This window comes from Ostrinia nubilalis, chromosome Z (assembly GCF_963855985.1).
Source record: "Ostrinia nubilalis chromosome Z, ilOstNubi1.1, whole genome shotgun sequence".
Classification (NCBI taxonomy): domain Eukaryota; kingdom Metazoa; phylum Arthropoda; class Insecta; order Lepidoptera; family Crambidae; genus Ostrinia; species Ostrinia nubilalis.
In genome coordinates, this window is record NC_087119.1 from 14,237,115 (window position 1) to 14,260,766 (window position 23,652).

At 36.4% G+C, this 23,652-nt stretch overlaps 1 protein-coding gene across 1 annotated transcript in view; it reads right to left on the bottom strand.

The window, feature by feature from the left end:
* Nucleotides 1-1,549: 1,549 nt before the first annotated feature.
* LOC135087048 (glutamine synthetase 2 cytoplasmic-like) overlaps nucleotides 1,550-23,652 on the bottom strand; it is a 28,239-nt gene continuing 6,136 nt past the window's right edge. Inside the window, exons 2-8 of the mRNA XM_063981898.1 lie at nucleotides 16,699-16,746; nucleotides 13,354-13,551; nucleotides 11,135-11,296; nucleotides 10,393-10,606; nucleotides 5,341-5,598; nucleotides 4,201-4,340; nucleotides 1,550-3,096 (exon numbers count right to left, since the gene is read on the bottom strand). Of these exons, the coding sequence (XP_063837968.1) occupies nucleotides 2,948-3,096; nucleotides 4,201-4,340; nucleotides 5,341-5,598; nucleotides 10,393-10,606; nucleotides 11,135-11,296; nucleotides 13,354-13,551; nucleotides 16,699-16,746 (1,169 nt within the window). The 3' untranslated portion in view covers nucleotides 1,550-2,947. The remainder of the gene's footprint in view (nucleotides 3,097-4,200; nucleotides 4,341-5,340; nucleotides 5,599-10,392; nucleotides 10,607-11,134; nucleotides 11,297-13,353; nucleotides 13,552-16,698; nucleotides 16,747-23,652) is intronic.

Sequence of the window (23,652 nt, forward strand, 5' to 3'; positions counted from 1 at the left end):
GAATGTAAAATTGCAGATTGTCTCCGTAGCATGTCCACGGGTTACGCATCCCGATATTGTTTCACATCCGGGACGAATGCTGTAACGTGTCTGATCCTGTCGAAACTCATCATTCGGAAGAAGACAAGTAAGTAACTAATCAATTCTCAACAGTTTATTATATTACCAACAGATCAATGCCATAGATACTTGTAACTCATATTAATGACTGTTTGTGTAGTCAAAATCACGGAAAATCAATAATAATGTCTTCGGCTGGTGGTCTAATTATGAGTCTCCATCCATATAATAACTTAAAAAAAACCGACTTCAAATGCGTGAACACAAATAATACCTATTCAACAAAAAAATAATGGTTCAAATTGGTTCATAATCGGCGGAGATATTGCGTATAAAAAAGTTCATCCCCAATTTTCCACCCTTGGGGGTGAAATATTTTCTTCAAATACGCATGAAACCACCCTTTTAATAATACATATTCAACAAAAAAATAATCGTTCAAATTGGTTTACAATTTTCCACCCTTGGGGGTTGTTTTTTTTTTATTATTAAATTTAAATGGGACCACCCTTGAGGTATTACCTATACGCCGAAAAAAGATTTGTTCAAATCGGTTCATAATTGGCGGAGTTACCGCGTAACAAACAGAAAAAAAAACATACGGGTCGAATTGAGAACCTCCTCCTTTTTTTGAAGTAGGTTGAAAAGTTCTCGAGTGTCTACCAAGAGCCATCACTCCGACCATAGACGACTAGCACGAAAAACTTTCGAGTTCGAATCGTTTGCGTATTCGAATCGTCATCAAAAGATTTAGTACGAAAACTACAACAGCGCCCTTGTGAACGTGTCGTAAAGTGAACTTAGTATGAAAAATGATTGCACGAAACTTATTTTGAGAATCAAAATTGTCACGTTATCGTTTAATTCGAAGGTTGAGTATCGAATTTGTCGAATACGCAAACGATTCGAAGACGAAAGTCGTTCATGCTAGAGGTACTGACGGTCTATTGAGTGGTCTGTCACAGTGTTCCGTCCACCTGTCGATGGTTGCACTTGGATGCGAACAGCGTAAGGCCGGTCGTTGTGGGAATCCTTGGGGGAGGCCTTTTTGCAGCAGTGGACGTCTTTGGCTGAAACGAACGAACCTAATACAGCAGCGTCGTGGTTCTACTTATATCCAGAGATGCCAGATAGTGCCCACTCAAGCTCAGTCCCAGCTCTTTCTTAGTTCACTGACCTTCGTGTAAACTTGACCATAAAATGAGATTTGAGAATATTTTTTATCAGTCGATATTCTTCAGGTGCGCATAGATTGGCAAGTTCAATTCCAAAAGTTTAATTGCTAATATTAAGCTTGCCATATGGATCTGATTTCTCCGTTCGCAATGGTGTCTTATAACTGAACATATCAATTTTAAGACTCTTATTTAACAACTTACCTAGTTTAATTTATCCTCTACTGATTTAGATATTTTATCAGATAAGTTATGTATGTCTGTAAGTCCCTCTTTTAATATATTTTACGGCAGGTTTAAATTAAACCACACGGTGCATACAACAAAGTATTATTTATTTTTCTTAACATCTCAATCGCAATCTGATTATAATCATAACATATTCATAAACGACATAAAATTTGTCAATTCATTCCACATTCGGACGCATGCTAAACAAATATAAAATTCACAATAAAATATAAATATATCATGAGCCAAATCTATTAATTGTGCTTACATGTACTCTGGTGTAAGTTATATTTATCTCATAAGTGCTAAAATACGAAAGGCCATTATTTAGTTCGCAGCACATACACTCTATTATATTATTGTATGACAGTTATATTCATAAGATTTATAAATTACTCTAACATCATGCAACTTCCGTAATAGTTGCCAGTAAATAATGCTCTAACAATGCAACTAGTATAATAAACATCGTTTAAAATAACTGCTCCAATAATTATTCGGGTTAATATTCACTTGACTAAAATTCAATTATTCACCTAGGCATTAAATGAATATGTTAGAAATAATGATATGTGGTTATTTGTATACGAATAAACTATTTAACATCAAAAGTAACAATTAAAATTTATATATCACATAATATTCGTAGAAATTATATCTAGTGTATTAATATTATTTTATAATAATATCTTATGTGGTCCTTTGTAACGCACTACTGCTAACCCGTGCCCGCTTTTGTGTTGCTTCGGCATAGTTCCTGCTTCTAATCTAGCCATGCCATTATATTAGTTTTCATTTAAATTAATTTCTAGCATTGCTAATTATTAATCCATACTGCGTGCTACAATAGCTCTCAAATACGCTTGCGTTTATATTCTACATAAAACTACATTAGTATTATGTAAAGTAAAAAATATAAAATTTACTGTGCGGCACTGTGCAAGGCTATGGTTATTAGTACCTCTGTTGCTTAACTTAACTATGGACTGATTTACAATTATTGCCGTGGCTCTGTATCTTAATTAATTATTAATGTGCATATTATGCATATCTCGTGAACCTCTAACTCCACGTGCTGTCACGACGGTTGTCGTAAACTGTCGGGTTCAACTGTAGATCGTCGTGGTATCTATCGGAAGATCTGCGTGATAACTTGGTACAAGTTACATGGAAGTCCTATGGAATCACTATCTAGTTTATTGTTAATGCGATTATTACATTGCTTGTGTTAAGGGTTTAGTCTGTTTTTCATTTTCGCAAAGATTGTGAACATTGCTTAGATTTATCGCATTTTTCGAGCAACGGCGTCGTTGCAGAGGCGGGTACGATTTGCATTGCTTCATAAGTTTATTGAAAAACAGACGGTTTTATGGTAAACGAGGTGTCGACCAGGTACATAGGTAATTTTTAGGCACAAAGTGGGCGCTGGGCCGGTGCTAGCTAGCTCGCGCGGGCGTGGTATAGTGCGCGGGGCTCGTGTGTTATTCGTTCAGTATGCAGGTGCGCATGAGAGCGTCGACCACGGCGTAGGGGTCGCAGTTGGAGGCCGGTCGTCGGTCCTCCAGGTAACCCTTCTTCTCTTCAGCCACCGCGCGCGGTATCCTGATGCTGCTGGCGCGGCTTGCGACTCCTGTAAAGATGTTGGAGAGTTTAATTTTTGGGCGCTATAACATCCTAATCTTTTATCTTCTGTAGTAGGTGTGACCTACGACAGACACTTTTAAGAGTAATAATCTAAATTATTTCTGATCGGTAGCCTTTTTAGCGCCAACATGGCTAAGTATATAGATTGCATTTTAATTAGGTCTCGCAGAACGCTTATTGCTGACACATTTTAAGTTGAATTAATAATTGCTATTGATCGATGTATCGCTCGCTACTGTTCAGACGTCATTTATTATAAGTAATTACCTGTAATTTTTAAATTAGCACGAGCCGTTCGACAGTGTCGCGAAAGAAACAAACGGTTCCGCATTCATAAGCTACTGCAGTTTATAACATCGATTGAAATTGTAAAGAAATGACCTACAAACGTAGGAAACACTTTTTATCGATCAGTAAATGTAATTAGCAGTCGGTAATTCAATAAGGAACAAAAATCTCATTGTTAGTCTTGTAGGCCGCTTGATTTACTATCAAGGAAGTCAGTTTATTCAACGTGCTATTCACCGTTACCACTGCGGAAATTTATTTACAAACTTTATGTAGGCGTATCAATTATTACCTGAATAGATATAATACTAAATCATTATTGTGTTGATTTATTTACCAGTTCCTCATATAATTTCTATAGGGAAATAACAATCAATGTTTGCGGCAGTATTATTTTGCTCCACCTACTTAAAATGTACTGCGACAACAGAAGTTCTACGCATTAGATTTAAATGCTTTTATACAAAACAAATTATCATCAATGTAGGTTTACGACATCTACGGCATCTACAAAACGGGAAGAGTGGGAGTTGACCTATTCTACTCTGCTGAGTAAATATGAAAATTTGTTTTTCCGATCTTATTTTGTTTCACTACGCGTGAGCTATTGTTAGTACAGTCAGCGTCAAATAGTTCGTAACACCCAAAGTGGCCAAAAAGTTGACAACACAACCTTATTCCAATTGAAACAAAGACGTGTTGCGAACTTATTGGCTACTTTGGGTGTCACGAACTATTTGACACCGACCGTACCTACCTACATAGATAAATGACGTTTAGTTGTATGAATGGTGATGTTTACCTGCACTGAAGTCATTAATACTGGCGGTTTCGTGGAGGCCGGTCAGACGCCTTTCGTTGTCCTTCCCGCCGCGCGGGTCGTACACCTTGATGTGCTTCATGTGTACTTTAGACAGCTTGTCTATCGCCTTCTCGATCTCACTGCAAACGTGATGCAAGTTAATCAACTAGGTCAAAGGAGTTCGACAATCTGCTGCTATTGAAAAATCGCACCCATTAATACAACTGGTTAAGATGCTGCAATGTTTAGTTATGCCGTAGTCTGTTTGAGAAGCAAAAACTGCAACGCTCTTGAAAATTTTTAGTAAATAATAGTCCCGCTATTCCCACATCTCGTTCTCACAGCTGCAACTCCTGTGTTGACAGAATCGACTTATAGCTTGACTTGTATAGTGATAGGCAATAAAAACCCAACCAGTGAAGTTTGACCCGGGGGAAAGTTAAACTGTCATTGGACCCGCAACGAAATTAATCAGAAGAACATAGGAGGAACTCGAAGTTAGTAGGTACTGAATTATTTTGTTTAAAAACAATACCCCGAATAATTGTCTACTAATTATTAAATCGGACAAATGAGAAGCATAACAATTACTCATAGTTATTTATGTAAATGACAGTGAAACCAATCAACCTTTAGTAATCAGGTCTTGAACAAAGTCAAATCTTTTAACCTAACAATAGAAAACAATAATTTTCCGGTAAAGTCAAGGTTTTTGCAATGTAATCTCAAGTGAGCATCTTTGTTAAAACAATTCGTTCTGATTGTAACGCTATTTTATTACAACCATGTCTAAGAATGTACGGATGACGGCATTTAAAAGCTATGCACTATGGCACCAAATACCTAATTTTAATAGGTGCGATTTTGGAACCAAAAACAAAAATGTTTGCTATTCTTATTCAGACCTTATCTGCTTTATCTGTGTTTTAATGGTAACATTAATAGTATTCGATATAGCTATAGTAAAGACCCAGAGGTCTCAGGTTCAATTCATAGCCAAGTTCTTTTAAGACCGCTTAACTAGCTTATCAAAGTCTGTCGCCATAGTTATGTTTAGATAGCCAGTTCCTTAGTGGTGAAGTGTTCAACCTGATCATCCATCAATGAGAAGATACAGACAAAGATCTAAAAAATACTTACATAATACCGTTCTCTTCTCTCATCTTCTTCGTCGAGAAGTTTGTGTGGGCGCCAGATCCGTTCCAGTCCTGGACCGGCTTGGGGTCGAAGGACACGATGACGCCGTACTCTTCGGCCAGCCTGTGCAGGATGTATCGGGCGACCCAGAGGTCGTCTGCAGCGCTCACACCGACCGATGGCCCCACTTGGAACTCCCACTGTGAGGGCATGACCTCCGCGTTGGTGCCAGAGATTGGGACTCCAGCGAATAGGCAACACCTGTAAGTGACAATGTTTTTTACTGTCTGAAGAGAAGGACGTTGTATTTAGACATCAGGCAAATTTAAAGGCCATTTTTTAGGGTTCCGTATTTTATATTTAGACTGTCGTGATAGCAATATGCTTATGTTAGAATCTTTTGAGCTTTTGGGGATGGGTCTGTTTCACCGTTTGCCGGTAAAGTGTATGATAACCTTCTAGAAACTTATCTGTCGGATAAACTATAACTTTTAAAGTCTTAACGGTTTTTAACTTTTTATTTGCTACAAACTATCAAAAACCTGTGAAACTGGCCTTAACATATTCGAAATTCAGTAGCGGCGTAAGGGGGGGGCGGTGGGGGCGGTCCGCCCCGGGTGCCAAGCATCAGGGGGTGACACAAGTCGCACAGATTAGTAATCACTGGCGCATCTGTATGGCAAGTTTGCAGTCTATATCATGATACGGGGGGAAAGGGGTGTGATTCTTTCAATCTTCGAATCGGTAGGTTAACCCAGGGGGTGCCTTAGAACTTATGACGGGGGGGGGGGGGGGGGGGGGGGCTTAGTGCATGCCTCGAGAACCGTGGAAATTAACTGCATAATTAATGCTAGCTGGCGGCATTGCGCGGTTAATCACTGCCAGCGCGGGGGTTTCAAATTAGCTCACATAATTATAGGTACAGTCATGGCTGAAACTGTCTGACCTAAAAAAATCTGACTTGCTTCCCGCTAGATCAGTACCTACTCAGAAGCTGGAGCTCAGAGCTGCAGTCAGGCGTCAGATAGTTTTTGACACCCAAAGTAGCCAAAAAGTTCGCTACACGTGTGTGTTACACAAGAATGAGGTTTTGTTGTCAACTTTTTGGCCACTATGGGTGTCACAAACTATTTGAAGCGAACTCTTCTTGCCAATATAATCTGTCAATTTTTGTACCAGTAAACCGAATTACATTAACACCGAGCTCCCATTTATCTACATAGTCATTTGAATTAACTTGCATTCATTACAAAGCGAAGTAAATAAAGTAGGTAAGTAATGTAATTAGTAGTAGTAGGTAGGTAATTCGGGTAGCACTAGTGATGCTCTACCTCTGGGCTTCGGCTTGACACTACTTTTTGGGACACCCTGTATAAAATAAGTCATCGATAAGTTAGGTATGGAATTTACTTAATGTTTTTATTTTTATGATTAGCTATTATCTCAAAACTTCGAGTTCCGGGTCCAGAAACTGTTTGATTGTTTTTTCGGTCGATATGCGTCTTATTATAATTATTATTCATGTTAATAACATCTGGCGTGTTACCTTTAATGGAGACATTTTATACCTGCTTTAATAAGAAAAACAAAACTTGTTTTTGTTATGCTCCTGCATATCGACAACAAACTTTCATATTCATCATACGTAGAAGTAAATGCGTCGTGGTTGTAAAGCAGCAGTCATTTGGAATGCGTTCCGCGTTGCCAAAGGACAGTAACTAGGTAGGTAATCAATCTCAATATATCAGCGTAAGTTAGTATGCATATTATCGACCTTTAATATAAGTCAAAGAACCAATTTTATCCCTTATTTGGAGTGACAATTACATATTTTTAGCAGGAACACAAAACACGCACATTTTAATTATACGCCTTTGGAATTCTTGTTATTCCAACAAAACTCAGTTCCCTATGATTACGATGACTTTAGTATAAAAAAAACGAAAAATGAGATAATTACGTGCGTTTTATACAATTCAATAAAAGCAGTGTCTAAACACTGCTTTTATTGAATTGTATAAAACGGATTCAGATTTCTACCTCTAAAGGTAGAAATCTGAAGGAAAATGGTATAATAAATAATAATCAAATTAATTGATTAAGGATAGACCTCGTTTAAAGTAAACAAAGAAGTTATTTATTTATAGCAACAAATAATTAAGGCCAACAGCTATCCAAATGGTCATTTATCTGTTTAATAATATAATAATAAATAATAATAATAATAAATCTTTGGACAATTTCACACAGCGCCAGCTAGCCCCAAAGTAAGCAACTTAATGCTTGTGTTATGGGTGCTAGCTTAACGGATATACTACTTATATACCTACTTTTTTTTTTAAATACATAAATATTATACATAGTCACACCCAGACCCGTCACAGAAATTAAAATTCATCATTTCAATTTCTGCCCTTTCTGTCAATTAATTGATTAAGGCTTGGTATTTCTGCTAAAGTAGGTATTTCGCGCTGTCAAAATCTGCGCGCGCAATACTTCGCCGAAGACAGCGCGCCAAAGAGCTCTCGCGGCTACACAGTATAGAAATACGCAGTTGGTTAAGTTAGGTTGACTTCCTTCCGTTCAAGCGTCACACTCACAGCACTTTCTAATACAAATCATATCCAAGTGATACAAATTAAAACAACTTTCAAAATTTTTGGGAATATATTTTAGAATCGAATAAATATAGAATATAACTGCCAAAGTAAACACGGTTCAAAGAGGCGTGGCGTCACCCGACCTTCCGGAAGTTCCGCGCCGGCTAAAAGAATTTCAAGATTACGTCACCCGACCTATCGGTAGATCCTCGGGAGCTTGAGCGATTGGAAAAACATTTTATGATCAGTTATGTTACTCGTAGTAGCGATTATTTAGAGCTTGGATAATAAATTATAGTTGTTGCAATTCACAAAGCTTTGCATGTGGTTAATTACATTAATCAGTACACGCATCAATTTTGTTCAGTCTTTTTGTTTATTAATAAATAAAAATATCATACTAAAATTGCATACATATTTGTTTGTATTGGTCTGGGTGCTTTCTTTCCATAATTTATGTATAACGTATGTACGGGGCTCTGTATCGAAAATCACTATGAGCAATAAGCATCACACACGGTTACCTGGAGTGCATTACCGCAGCAAAAAGCTTGCCATCTTAAATGAACAGTATAATATCGAGGTTTCGTCAGTACAGTTGCGAACAAAGGTGTTTGTGTAGTGTAGTTGAGTTGAGAGGTCAGATTATTGAAATAATAAAACGAACATTTTATTTTTTAAATACATTTTAAAAATAATTTACATTACAGATAACAATGAGAGGATGACATTGCAAGGTGGTGCCAGTCCAGTCTTAAATCCGTTGATATATGCTGCATCTGCCATGTTTTTGGCTAGAAGATTCTTCTATCTTGCAGCTTAGACCTTTATCTACAGACCTTAGACAGTATTTTTGTGAAAATTCTTACGCATGGTGGAGGAAGGGACGCTCTAGAGACTCAAGTCTACAAGGAGTTATATGAACTCCAGTTTTAAATCCGTTGACATCTGCTGCATCTGCCATCTTTTTGGCTAGAAGATTCTTCTATCTTACAGCTTAGACCTTTAGCTACAGACCTTAGACAGTATTTTTTATTATTTATTTGTGTCAGTGTGCTCTTCTAAAGAGTGTAAGACGATTGTATGTAGGTACTATTAAAATGTAATTTTAATTAATTGGTTTTGTCTCATATTTGAGGAATGTACTATGTATCATGAGTAGAGTCTTCGTTTAAAAGGATGCGAACGATTTAAATTTCAATAGGTAGACAAAATTGATAATTTTTAATTATCAAAAATTTAAGCTTTCTCCAGTAACACTGATATTATTATACTGTGACTCATCAAAGTCATCATTGTCAAAAATATTGACAAATCGCGAACTGTCACGGCCAAAAAACTGACACGCGTCCGTCCTCCGTAAGCGCCACCGCGCGACTGATTGAGATTGTCCAAGCCGTCATGGACGATTTTTTCCACATTTTTTAACATAGTAACTAAATAAGACGCAATATAAAAATTTCATCCGTTAAAAGCCCTCAAGTTATTTCTGAACTTTAGTTTAGTAAAAGATTTAGAATCTCAAATCGCTTATTTTAAAAATAAAACCATAAATAGAAAACGAACAGAGGTAACTTTGGGAATTTATTCTATCGAGTCAACTTCATCAAATCGTGTTTCCATCCGTTAATAGCCCTAGAAAATATCCTCAACTATGCCCAATAAAAATCTTAGCCTTTAATTTTACTGTTTAGTACCTCAAAAATGAAAAATGAAAACCTCATTTTCGCCATTTTCTCTGCTACCCGGCCTTAAGGATAGACCTCGTTTAAAGTAAACAAAGACGTTATTTATTTATAGCAACAAATAATTAAGGCCAACAGCTATCCAAATGGTCATTTATCTGTTTAATAATATAATAATAAATAATAATAATAATAAATCTTTGGACAATTTCACACAGCGCCAGCTAGCCCCAAAGTAAGCAACTTAATGCTTGTGTTATGGGTGCTAGCTTAACGGATATACTACTTATATACTTTTTTTTTTTAAATACATAAATATTATACATAGTCACACCCAGACCCGTCACAGAAATTAAAATTCATCATTTCAATTTCTGCCCTTTCTGTCAATTAATTGATTAAGGATAGACCTCGTTTAAAGTAAACAAAGACGTTATTTATTTATAGCAACAAATAATTAAGGCCAACAGCTATCCAAATGGTCATTTATCTGTTTGTTAGTATAATCTCGAAAAGAAAATAACGGAAAAGTTATGCTCGTTTATTCTTAGACTGTTTTTGCTTTATCGTTCTTTGCTCAGAAAAACAGTAATGCGAAACTAGGTACACCTAATAATGGCAAGTGGCTATATTTTGTCTAATGGATGTAAACACGTATAAAGAACCCCAATACGTTGCCGAACTTTCAGAAACTTGTGCTTAAAATGTTGTAACGCCAGTCATTGCCCCATCTGAAGGAATAAGTATGTAAGTCACAAAATGAAAGGTACCTGTAATGTGCCTCTACAAGATCACGCGCGAAGACTTTGTTGGCGCCCACGCCGCAGTAGTAAGGGCCCTGTGGTGGGGGGAAGCCGCCTGGTGGCCACCCGAAGGGGCGCAGGTCTGAGTCCAACAGGATGTACTCCTGCTCAATACCGAACCACGGCTCTTCATCGCTGCACCTGTCGTATGCTTCCTGACATTTGACACGGTTGTTGCTGCCTGAAAAAAGATGTCGAAAATCATCGATCAATTCAAAGCTATGACGAAAACACTGCAGTAAAGCAGCCAGACTATAATTTACTGGCCGAAATCGACCCATTTGTCTTCCATTTAGTTAATTAATCTCGAGCCTCGAAACTCCTATATGGGTCGGCAGGTCAGTAAACATCAAGCTTTTACCTAACTAAAAGCTGAAAGGCAAAGGTTAAAAGTGGAAAAAGATGAATGTGACCCCGTGTAATAAAACAGGCTTCGTTTACCTACGCTGAGAACCGAAAACCAATTTCGTTAAAAGCATCTAATGAACTTTGGTATTAAACGTTAATATGTCACGGTACATTGCTATTAGGTTTTTACGATAACATGGCTATGATACTAATACAAAGTTCTAAGACTCCGACAAATGCACGTATGTCATGCAAATCATACAATGGTATGTTACGTTAAATTACTATAATTATGTAAAACTTTTCATATTTTCTATCTTTCTTCGTGTTCTATCTAAAAAATAACGAAGGATGAACTCACTTGTGGGTTCCATGTTGTACTTGTAGGTGTCGCTCATGACCAGGATGTGGTTTCCGCGGCGGAAGGGGTCCTTGTAGATGGCACGCGGGACGAGGAATGTGTCGGAGTTGTGACCTTCGGCTTGGCCTGTGGAGCTACCGTCGAAGTTCCAAATGGGCAGCTCTAAAAATGGGGAAATAATCAGGTTTCCACGAAACGGAAAATTGTGTTGCTATCGGTACTTTTCTAGCTAAAGATTACTTTCTTCTAAGAATCTGATCTAGCAGTCTACAAATACAGGGCTATGGCACTACTTATTCCTGAAATTACGATCTTTGGTCGTTTCGAATTCTGACTCAACCTGCATTTTAAAATACTTAGTTACCTACTACAGATAGTTAAGATCAAAATTAACCTTTCAGATCAAGAATACGGCTAAATTCGTAACTATCGAAAGGTCTTTGTAAAAAGAAAACTCAAAATGTGCATCTTCATGAAATTCACTGAATATTTTTATAGCGCGCATGTCATTGGGTACTTTTACATTGACTCGTGCTGTTTACTGTTTATGAGTACATTCATCCTGTTGCCAGTCATAGCACGTATCATAACTGGCTAAGAGCATATACAATTTCAGCCTGCTTCAAATACCACGTCCTACTTTGCATTTCGCAATAACTAACTATACATTCTAGCTATACTGCTACATTATATCCACTGACTAGATAATTATTCATAACAACTACTAAGAAAATTCCATCTACGAGGTCTTTTTGAAACTGATTGGACGTCATGATGAGTAATCACTTTACTAGACGAGAAATAGGTACCTACATATGACATATACAAGTAGTTACATTTCTACGACTGCGGATAACATTATTGCTGTGAAACCTTTTAAATTCTCATCAAAGCTTTCCCTATTTTCAATTTCCCTTAGCTTGCAGCGAACGTCGTATACGTTATCTAGGTCCGTGGGGAAAAAGTAGGGGGGCAGAAACTCGAGTGCATGCGACCATTTTAGGTTTCTTCTGACGTTGCACATGAATTTCTCGTTCATTTCTTCTAATACACGTGCTAGTTTATCTACAAATGTTAGAACACTCATGTTAAGAGTTCATAAATAGCGTAATGGCGACCTATACTACACGGCAATGTTTACCAACATCTCATTCGTCGAAGGTCGAATCATTTACATAACTGCGCTAATTACAATTGTTAATGAGGATGTAATAAAACCAGGCTAGCGTCAATGGATAAATTGGTCGACTAACAAAACGGTTTTAGACTAAAATAATAGTTTATTTATGCGGGTACCAAAACTAGCCTGTGATAAACAATTTCAGTTGATTTAACTGAAATTTGCATATTGTTACAACATTGGTACCTATTACATAATGTATTAAATAAGTATGTACTCAGATTATGAGATGTTTTACAAAGCTAGAGTGATTCATTTATTGTACATACGAAGTCCAAAAATTTTACTGTACCTACCTAATGACTAATATGAATCTTGATCTTTTTAAATAATATATTAGTACATTTAGTACCCATCCTGAAAATAGCAATTCTATGAATAATAATGTCGACAGCTTTGACAAAATCGATATCATCGCCCCAACAAGCACTCTCTAAATTAAAGGTATTCCCGGCAATTATTTTGTAATTAAGAATCAAAACAAAGAGTTTGGGTGCCAACATGTGCTGTTGCTGGGTTGTTGATAGCTACACAATCAATGTGTGTAACATTTCTGAACAAAACTTTTGACGTCGACAGAGGTCCGAAAAACATTTAAATATTAATTATAATAATATCCTGCATCTTTTTGATTTATGATTTTTGTGTAGCTCGTATTTAATAAGTATTTTTGAGTTGTGCGTACCTAAAGCAATATTAAGCAGCGCGTTTTCAGTAGCGTATAGTCAATATACCTACCTACTTTTCAGTGGTGCGTGCTTCATCTATATTTTAAATGGAGTGTATTTAATATTTTTGAATAAGTAACGCGTAATTGATTAGCATGCAATATTTTTAAGCCGCGTGTAATCAATATTTTTGAGTAGCGCGTAATTAATATTTCTGTACGTAATGACTATTTTTCAGTGGCGCGTAGGCAATATTTTTCAGTAGTGCGTATCTAATCTATGAGTATTTAAATTGGAGCGTAGTTAATACTTTGCAGTGGCGTGTAATCAATATTTTTGAGTAGCAACATTGTTGTGGTCCCGTTTCTTACCTTTTGGTACTTTTGGAATGAAGTTCAGCGTCCTGTCCTTACACCGCAAGTGTTCCCCGGTGCCGTCGATCCATATGTACGTGGCCAGGATTTTATCAGCTGGCAGGGGCAGGTCGTTGTACCTGCCCAGGAGTGTCTTCGATAGCACCGCATTTGGAGAGTTAGTCAGGACAGGCCCAGATAATATCTTCGGGTTATCTGCGAACATAATAATTAATCAGTAATGACCCGGCAACACACATCGCGATTAGGCTTAGTTTTTGTCTGAAATAGTCTTTTTACGAATACCTACGGCTGAAAAGGACTTGCGTTTTTCTATCAGAAATACCAAAACTCGTAAATAGAGCAAGCTGTGAAAGTTTTAATGAAAATGCATTTTAATGAGCCAATTGTTTCCCTAAAACGATGTTTAATTGTATTTTGTCCTAAGGTTTGTCCAAATAGGTTTCAAGTCAATAAAAAGTAACAAACCTCCTCGACGGTCTGTAACAGATTCCGACATGTTTACATCAGTCAACTGATAATATCCTTTGACATTTCGCAAAGAAACTGAAACTCGATTTTCCTGTTCTGGACTGTCCTAATAACACATTAACGTAGAAATAACTGTGCGCGTGTTACCAAGCGCTGTGAAACTCTCAGCAGACGTAATATAAACAAAAGATTTCGTTAAAACATAATTATAACTCGTTCTTATCGCGGCTATCACAATAAATTTGACACTGAATGACGTGCGTATTGTTTTTCGTTACACGATGATGACAGTTACGTTTACGTGTACATCCAGTTCGATGCCTTGTTTATGAAATAACGTCGCGTCCGTTGTCTTCGTCATTTATTGATTACTTTATCAACGAAAGTGTTGGTTAGTTTCTGTTAGTTTCCTTGTCGGAAACTTTGGATTCGTCCGCTCGATACGTAACGATAACATAGAAACTATCAGGATACTTTAATATCGCTGAAATGCCTTAGCTTCGATTCCACGAACAAACAAGTAATCGCTTAAATACTTGGCAACTTTACTTATCTGATTGTAAGTTTCTTATATAACTTGGCAGTATTAACATAGGTACATAGCGAATCAAGTTGGGAAAGAAAGCAAAGTGCTGGCTGGTTTACTAAGCCAAAGAAGCGTCACGAATATTATTTTTGGAGATGCTTCAATGAAGGAGATGCCATTATGGCACATTAGTCGATGAGACGAGCAGGCTGGAGTGAACTGGATGCGTGTGGCCAGGGACAGAAAACGGTGGAGGGTTGAAGAGGAGGCCTATGTTCGAAGGCGAACCCAAAGGCTGACATAGATAGATAGATAGTCGATGAGATCTGATGCCGTGTTAAGTGAGAATGATTCGTGTGTATTAAGTGTAAGGTTTAATTTTGTCAGGATTCGAAAAATGCATTAAGGCGATTAGAGTCCTCAATCCGCGCCAAATGGGCATTTTGTAAAGCCTACTCCTCTTTTACCGCTGGATAGAAATAGTTGAAAAAAATATATGTTATACAACAGTTCAAGGACTACATTTGTGACGTTTGAATTTTCGCTACGTCTCTTTGTTTTGGATTAAAAAAATAAATACGGGACATCGATTTTTTACTTAAATTCCCTACTCCTCCAAAACGGCTATGTTAATTTAAAAGATTTTTGCACGAATAGATTAGGAATTCTTTAATCTTTAAATGACACGTTGCGTTTTTCAATCGAACATTAGGCTTTCATTCATAAATTTTACTTTTGATAAATTCCGAACGTTTTGCTGTTGAGGGGGCCTTCGCGGGGTGCGGGCGGCAGTCGGCCGCTGGCCTTCAGACGGGGAGGTTGTGTCACTCGCTGCAAACTGACATTAGCGATCAAAATGAATTTTTTCTTTGGCTGAGTTGCACCACCTGACGTGACCTAACTTTGACCGTAGCTTTGGCGATAACCGGTGTTTTTTGTATGGAGTTAGACAGACTTTTGACGCTTGTCAAAGTTGAAGTAAGATGGTGCAACCCAGCTTTTGTTCGACAATAGATTTTATGTCAGAATTGTTCATAGAGTACGTGCAGTCAGACGATACAATTGAATTATGACGCGCTCAGACGCTATTTTCTACCTGAATAGAATCTATTAGTGTAAAAAAACTATAATTGACTCCAAAACAACTGCACTAGATAAATACAAGTAGAAAAATTATTACGTTATTTATTTACTAGGCCTTTGCAATCAGTATCCAAATTAGGAGCTAGTCAGAATCTGTAACTTAATCGATTTACGTGAAGAAAACAATTTATATTTTTCATACTAGAATTAGATTTTCAATATGTTTCTTCGCGAAAATACCACAATTAAAAATAACACCTGTAACGCCCCTGGGTCTGCGGGTGTCTATGGGCGACGGTAATCATTTACCAACAGGTGATCCGTTTCCTCCTGTCACATTAAAAAAAATTAAGATAAGGTGGTATTGAATTTTTCTATAGCTTATTAAAAAATTTGGATACTGATTACAAAATTAGCCATTTTCGGAGTCGGTGGCAGCCTACCTTTTGATGAGACGACTTGGTGAAACGACTCATCGTTTTGGAGTTGGTTTTAATTTTAAGTGAAATTAATCTATTTCATGCCTTTAGTAGACTATAGGTACTCAGTAGACCTTGTTGTTGCCACTGAAGGTGCATAGGTACATTGATACCATATTTTTCATGTTAAGTGCAAATAAACTTCCCTAAATTACCAAACCATGAAACGTACATATTATTAAAAAGTTTCGCAGATAAAAACTGAAATCCTCTTATAAGGTGATGAATTTTAGGTATAATAATAATTGAAATTTTGATCTAGCCTAGTTGTCGTCAGGAAGTTGGTCTAACTAATTCAGCTTGCAAGATTCCACCCGAACAAACATTTATGTAATTACCTACATACATCATAAATTGGAAGCTAAATAAAAGCTTGTAATAAAGTCGGGTTTGTTCAAATTTCGAGAACGACTGAACCGACAAAAGCATTAGAAAATTTACGAAAAATAAAATAAAATGTTATCCCGTACAAAATGTTCATGGATTTTGTTATTTTTATTAAATACCTTTACGCCTGAGTTAAATGACACCGACATCAAGGTTCATCAATTTAAGTTTAAAATAATAGGCAGTAATGTATGAAGAAAGAGCTTCTATTCTGTATCTACCTATGCCCGTGTATTTTTGATCGGTGTCAAATCGGAGTTTTTGGTGCGGGGTACGCGGGTGTTGCTCGCGGCGTGAAGGTCAAACGCCCAAGGTCATTGAGGACTCAAATCGCCTTAACGCTCGGCCCAATGCATCGTTTTGGGTGGTAGTTAAAATAACCGTAATTAATCTTACCTTCTATCTTCCCGTGTGTATCTGCCATGTTGCTATGCTTTTTATTGTCTGTAACAAAAGAAAGATACGTTATTAATTGCTATTCAAAATATTAAAGCCGTGGGTATTGAACGCTACAGCCTCAAGGGAAATAAAAATTCTAGGAACACCCGTGAACTCATTCGTTAGAAACTAAAGGTATAGCTTCTATTAATAAAATGATTATAATATTAGACTTTTAGATTTATAAATAAACGATAATTATCTAAATAAAATTTATACGCAAATAAGATACAGTGGAACTAAATCTGCTGGTAATAATTTCCTTGACATTTACATTGATTATAAAATCTAATGCTTAACATAATGCCCACAGTGGCAAACGTAACCCCCTCGTCTTATCGCCGACAGCATAGAGGTCAATTTTATATTATACAAAAACATTTACGACTCCAGCTTCAAGTTTAAGGCCGCATATTTTTAGTGACGTAATTTTGTCAGAATTTAATATCTTATGTAGGTACATTGGGCCACTTTATGATGGGCCAAGTTGTCCTTGGAATAGGTATTAAATTGACACTTGTCGCCGTGTGAATAAAATACAAACAGACCCTTGACACAAAACGTGGTTATTTCGTGAAATCGATTGGCGTGTTGCCCAAACTAGCTGTAGTACGCCCGCCGCGTGGAGGCAGGCACGACCGCTGCGTGGCCCAGCGACAAAATCAATTAAATGCCCAACTTCTTCGACTTACTCTTCAATCTTCATAATATTCAAATATTTTACTCCTAAATTATACGTAGTAGCTATCGTTAAAATACTACTTATTGCATAACATTTAATTCTGTCAACCTTGTTTATAATATTGCGTGTCGAGTTGACTTGAAATGCGTAGTAAAGATCGCGGCTAATACAGCTGATAGCCATTAAAGAGTTAGCTATGAGTAATTTTTATATTCCACAATATTATAATCAATGGCGCGTAATATTATGTTTGCAGAGTGCAGTCACGTTACACGTTCCTCTTACAGTATTCAAAGCTGGCAGACGATTAGATTTATGTCATGCCTAGCATACATGAAACTGCGGCGCTATGCTAATCGGTTTAATTTATTAAAGCGCATGAATTTATCATAAATAAACCAAGGTGATGTAAATAAACATGCTTTGTTGTAGCCAATGATATTTTTATATAATATCATTGGTTGTAGCTATAGAAACGTAGGGCGTTGCTATGTCGTCGAGCCCTTTGTAAAGCCGCGAGTACACAGAACGCGAACTTTTGCGAGCGTGCTTAATTTACCGTGTTTCCACGAAAATGAATCATTACCTCGTTTAGCGGTTAAATTGTAGCGCTCGATCCGTGTAAATGCGGCCTAAATTTTAAAATTATGTGTCAGGAAATGTTTTTTTTATTAAAACACAAAGACAACAACCAGCCAAGTTAAGCAGTTGGGCTACGTCAAGCCTTGGCGCTTAAGTTCCGCAGTTTTCTGTGAAGAAATATTGAAAAGAGATACGGATCGGAGTCGAGACGAACGAGATCAATGCTTTGGAATTGGGATCGAATGTACAGAAACTCCATTCACCTGGTTGCAGGGCCTGTGAACTATGTATAGGTTATGGTATAGGTATCTATTAAGCATTACTGGACCTACTTAGGTAGGTTATGTCTATGTTTGTCAACGCTGTTTTCCGTTTACTCTATCGACTCTACCATAAAGTGTAAGGTTAAGTTCCATTTATAGGACAGATAAGCGGTCTTTTAATTCTAGGCATGAAATTTTTTTATTTTTTAAGTATTTTCAATTTTAAGTTATTGCTACAGTTAACTTAGTTATTCAGTTCTTTTTTAAATTGACCGGTGTAAATTAAGTGTAGATACAATTAACTCAATTTAATGTTTTGTTATAATATAATTGTGCTACAATCGCCAGAAGTAAATTCTTACATAAGAATCAGCCGCACTACTACACTCGCGAGCAAAAATATGGAATCACCCTATTTGTTTCGAGCGATCACAAAAACTAAATGACTAATAATAGGCAAATAAAAATGGCACCAATTTAAAGGTAATATTATAAACTTTAAATTGATTACCACAGATACATACATAGTCATTCAGTTCTTAAGTTCGCTCGGTACAAAACACAAGGGAGTGATTCCATATTTTTGCTCGTAAGTATAGTTCCGAAAATCGGTAAATGTACGGACGTAAGTAAGAGATTACTTTTCAATTTGTCCAATAGGGCTACTACATAATATACTATAGTATGTGGTACTGGTTGGCTGTGTAAATGCGGACAAAGTAACTTAAGGTCTAATGAATAATACATGCGCGCTCAAGTGCGGGCCAGGCTGAGAATTCACTTAGTAAATAGCTAAGTAAGTAGGTATAGATAAAAGACGTTATAATCAAAAACTAGAAACCCATTTCCCTACAAATATCTATGCTAAGGCTGAGTTGCTAAACTTTAACGGTAACTATGACGATAACCGGTGCTTTTTGTATGGAATTTGACAGATTTTTTACGTTTGTCAAAGTTAAAGTATGATGGTGCAACTCAGCTTTAGTTTATTAAATTATTTATGATTATTGATATATCGGTACCTACTCTTTAACTAGAACAAAATCTGGACCTTGCTAATATGTCATCATCACACTAGGAACACAAATACTTAATTGAAGATCTATGTATACTTAATTGTATACAATATTATAAAACTGAAGAGTTTGTTTGTTTGCTAGTGAATGCGCTATAAGTTCAGGAACTGATACTTTTTATGTTGGATGGCCCATTTATCGAGGAAGGCTTTAGGCTAAATAGCATCACCCTACAACCAATAGGGGCGGAGCAGTAAAGACAAATGTTGCAAAAACGGGAACTTAACTATTTTCACGCACATTAAATAGTTTTGTACTACGAGTAGGTACGTAGTCGCGGACACAGATATTCTATAATGTAGGTTATAAAATCACCTCAGACTATTTTACTTTGTTTACAATCTTTGTCACAGATTACTGTATATTTTCCTGCTGTTTACTGCAAGATTTCATACTTTATCTTTGTTGTTTGTCAATTCTTATAAATAAACTATATTATTTTTATTGATTACGAGTGGGCACTATCTAAGTGGGTTAATAGATTAACGACAAACACTAATGACGCAGAAAATTATCAATACAAACATCGTTAAAACATTAATAATGCAATTACGAAATTAACACACATTATTAGTGATGGGCCGACTATGGTCTTTGCCGACTAACCGACTAGCCGACTAATCGGTTTTCAAATTGCCGATTAGTCGGCCGACTAATCGGCAATGCCGATCATTCTAGTACCTTCTTGTCCGAAGAATAATATCTAGATTTCTCAAAGAAATAAGAAAAATCTAGATTTCTTAAGAGAATTTATAACTTCTTGAGAAATAAATTTCTTTAATATGAGAAAAAATAAAAAGCAACATTACAATCACATACCAAGTACCTAAAGTAGATGTCATAATTTTCGACGGCGGAGGGGTCAGGGGAGGTGACAATATGATCGCCTCCTGCTGTCAAAATGTATGGGAAAAATTAATTGATACAATGGCGTGATAACTGCTTATCGCGGCGCGCATTCTAGGCCCACTGATTCCTCTCCACCCTCCACGGTGATGGTCAGCGAGCTGCGGGCATGGGGGTTGGTACCCCCGCCTGCATTGCACTGACTACCACCACCGTTTGATAGGCAGGGCCCGCCATACAGGTGGGCAATTGCCGGGACGGACTGTGATAGTTGATGGCTTTGTCCGGATTCACATAGTTCTTCACATTAAGGCGATCGGCGGATCTCAGGGGTTATTTATGTGGGTATTCCTCATCCTTCCGATGAGAGGAGACCCACATAATCTACCACTTCCCCGTAGGGTAGGTATGCAATTCCATGCATATTTTACCCAAAAAAGTGTCATAATTTTTATATGGACAAATTGCATTTAAACTTTACAAATTGTGATGATTTCCTGGTATTTTTATCTAATCTTAACTTTTATGAATTTAGACTGATTTCCAAAATTTGTAAATCAGGTGAAACCACTTTTGACTGATTTTTGTAGTCAAAAGTGGTTTAGATAAACGCCCTTGGTCTACCTCATAATCATCTTGGTGATTATGAGTTTTATTTCATTCACATATTTAATTTTGTAATATGCGCCGATTATAATCGGCATATTTTGCCGAATAGTCGTCACTAGTCGGCCGACTACAAATGATGCCGAATAGTCGGCTTTCCCGACTAGTCGGCGACTAGTCGGCCCATCTCTACACATTATATTAATAGTTTTTATATCCATTTGTTTTTACAGATGGTAATTAATGAGCCAGAAAATTGTATGTTACGCTAAAAATTTAGAAACTATTGTTACACTAAAACATGATTTTACGAGACATACATTAATCTTCTCTTTTTATTTCCGCTATTTTAACAATTGTAAAAAAAATATTTGGACACAATTAGTATTTTAGAAAAATGTTTTTTGGTGTAACTTATTTATTACATAATATTCTATGTGATAATAAACAAATATAAATGCATCAACAAATCTAACATCGTGTGTCAGTCCATCAGACACTTGAGCTAGCTTTCTTTATAGGTAACTCCTGAAACATGTCAGTACAATCAATATTTATATGCCGATTTCCATAATATGGTTGGAGCAAACGACTGAACCTCAAGCCTCAAGTATGAAATCAGAACAAATAATTACGTCGTGCGTGTTCCACACAAAGGTAATTTGAGCGCAGCCTGGCTGCCAACTCCAGTGTTAAAACGTCTTTGTCGTGATTCAAAACACTCCTTTCTGGGCCTTACACTGCCAACTGACAGCAATCACTGTGTTATCTCCGCTTGTATAGACACAAAGAAACGCTAATGACCTGCAAACCAATCAGCAGACGTCACACTCGTCTCCGTTACATTGTTATGCATAATCTAAATACAGTCCACTCTAAAACTCTATTACCATATTTAAAAAGCATTTAGTTTAAGTATGTACATAATTAGGTGTGTTAACCAGCTGAAATTAGTATCAATTTGACAAAGTAACCCGTATGGACATTGCAATTGAATGACATGTACCGTCCATTGTCCAAAGTCGATATCGTGGCTTTGTTTCACAAAATGCATTATACTGATGCATAATCATCACGTCCATGACTATCAATCATTCAACATTCCTGATTGCCCCTATTCACGACTAAATATCACTCGTATTAAACCGGCAACAATGAATTCAATTAACGTTGAGTCTCAGTTTAGTTTCCTTTGTTGTTATTTGAAATTACAAAGAAGTACAGGAAATATTGAACGATAATCAAAAGTAGGTACGTAATAAATTAAATCCAATAATGAACTACCTGGTACTACAATCGTAATAACAAAACATAATAATAAATCATTTTGCATCCTATTTATTACCTACTTTAAATTTTAGTTTGTTGTTTAAAATTGTCCGCGCGGCATAGCGGCCCGTGAGTCGGCGGAAAGTTAGAGGATAAAGATTATTTCGGTCATTGGCGCAAACACCTTTGTGCGTGAACTCGAGGTAGTAAGTATGTAGATACAACGCTTTGTGGCGTAGGTTAGTTTGTGTTAGTTAACTATAGATTAACATAGTTTTCATAGAGTTATAGAATTGAGGGCTGATTTTTCAACCGTCGGATAACAAACATAATAATAAATTCGGCACATTGACAATTTCAGTACCTCTAGCATGAACAACTTTCGTCTTCGAATCGTTTGCGTACTCGATAAAATTCGATACTTAATCTTCGAATTAAACGATAACGGGACAATTATGATACTCAAAATAAGTTTCGTGCAACCACATCTCATACTAAGTTCACTTTACGACACGTTCACAAGGGCGCTGTTGTAGTTTTCTTACTAAATCTTTTGATGGCGATTCGAGTACGCAAACGATTTGAACTCGAAAGTTTTTCGTGCTAGCCGTACAGTATGGGAAATATGACAAAATGGCAAGTTTATTCTTCAGTTAAATGGTTAAAAGATATCTGACAAATGAAAAATCCAACCTGAATAATCTAATATAATCTTAAATTGCCTTCTTTACTTATTCAAAACTAAAATAAACCTTTTGTCATAGCTTTCCGAGATCGTTTGTAAATTCACCTTTTTCATACAATTATAGTAAAAGCTGGGTAAACTTTCTGTCATGAAAATATTCAGTGTGAGTGTGCACTTAAGCTTTATTAATTAGTCATTAACTATCAGTTAAAAATATGTGCTAAAGAAAAATTATAGAAAAATTAAATGACCACATAAGCCCTGATATAGTTAGTAAACATTAATTTTGAGCCTAACTATAAATATTTATAAGTAAATATTATTTATAGATCCATGGAAACAAAAACCGTGATGATTTAATAATTTTCAATAAACAAAAAGTGTATTAACTAAATAGGTAACGAGTGTTTACTGTCGATAACCACAAGATGACGTTGGGATGACGCGCTTTGCATCATTTTGATTTCGGATTAATAATGTTATCTTTCTTTCGTTCTGTTGGTTAAAGAACATTACTTAGTTGCGTCATGTGCCTACCCACGTGTTTTTGACTACACTTCAGTGAACGAGATATAAATTTCATCACTTTGTTGTGACTATATCCATTTAAAAGTCAGCAATAAATTTTTTAAATTCATAATTAAACCTACGTGTCATTTTTAAATTAGCTGGGCAGGTTTCACATATATCCTGAAAAACTAACACCTAAATATTATGTGAAAAACATTTTTGTGGAAAATAACTAACATTAATGTGACACCTATTTTAACAAAGAATCGATTAAAATTTTTCTTCTTTAGAAATTAGTTTAATTATTATTTATCGACTCTACATGCAGTATGATTGTTTAATTAGATCGCAATATAATGTGAAGAAATTATTGATTTATAGTGTAACTTAATT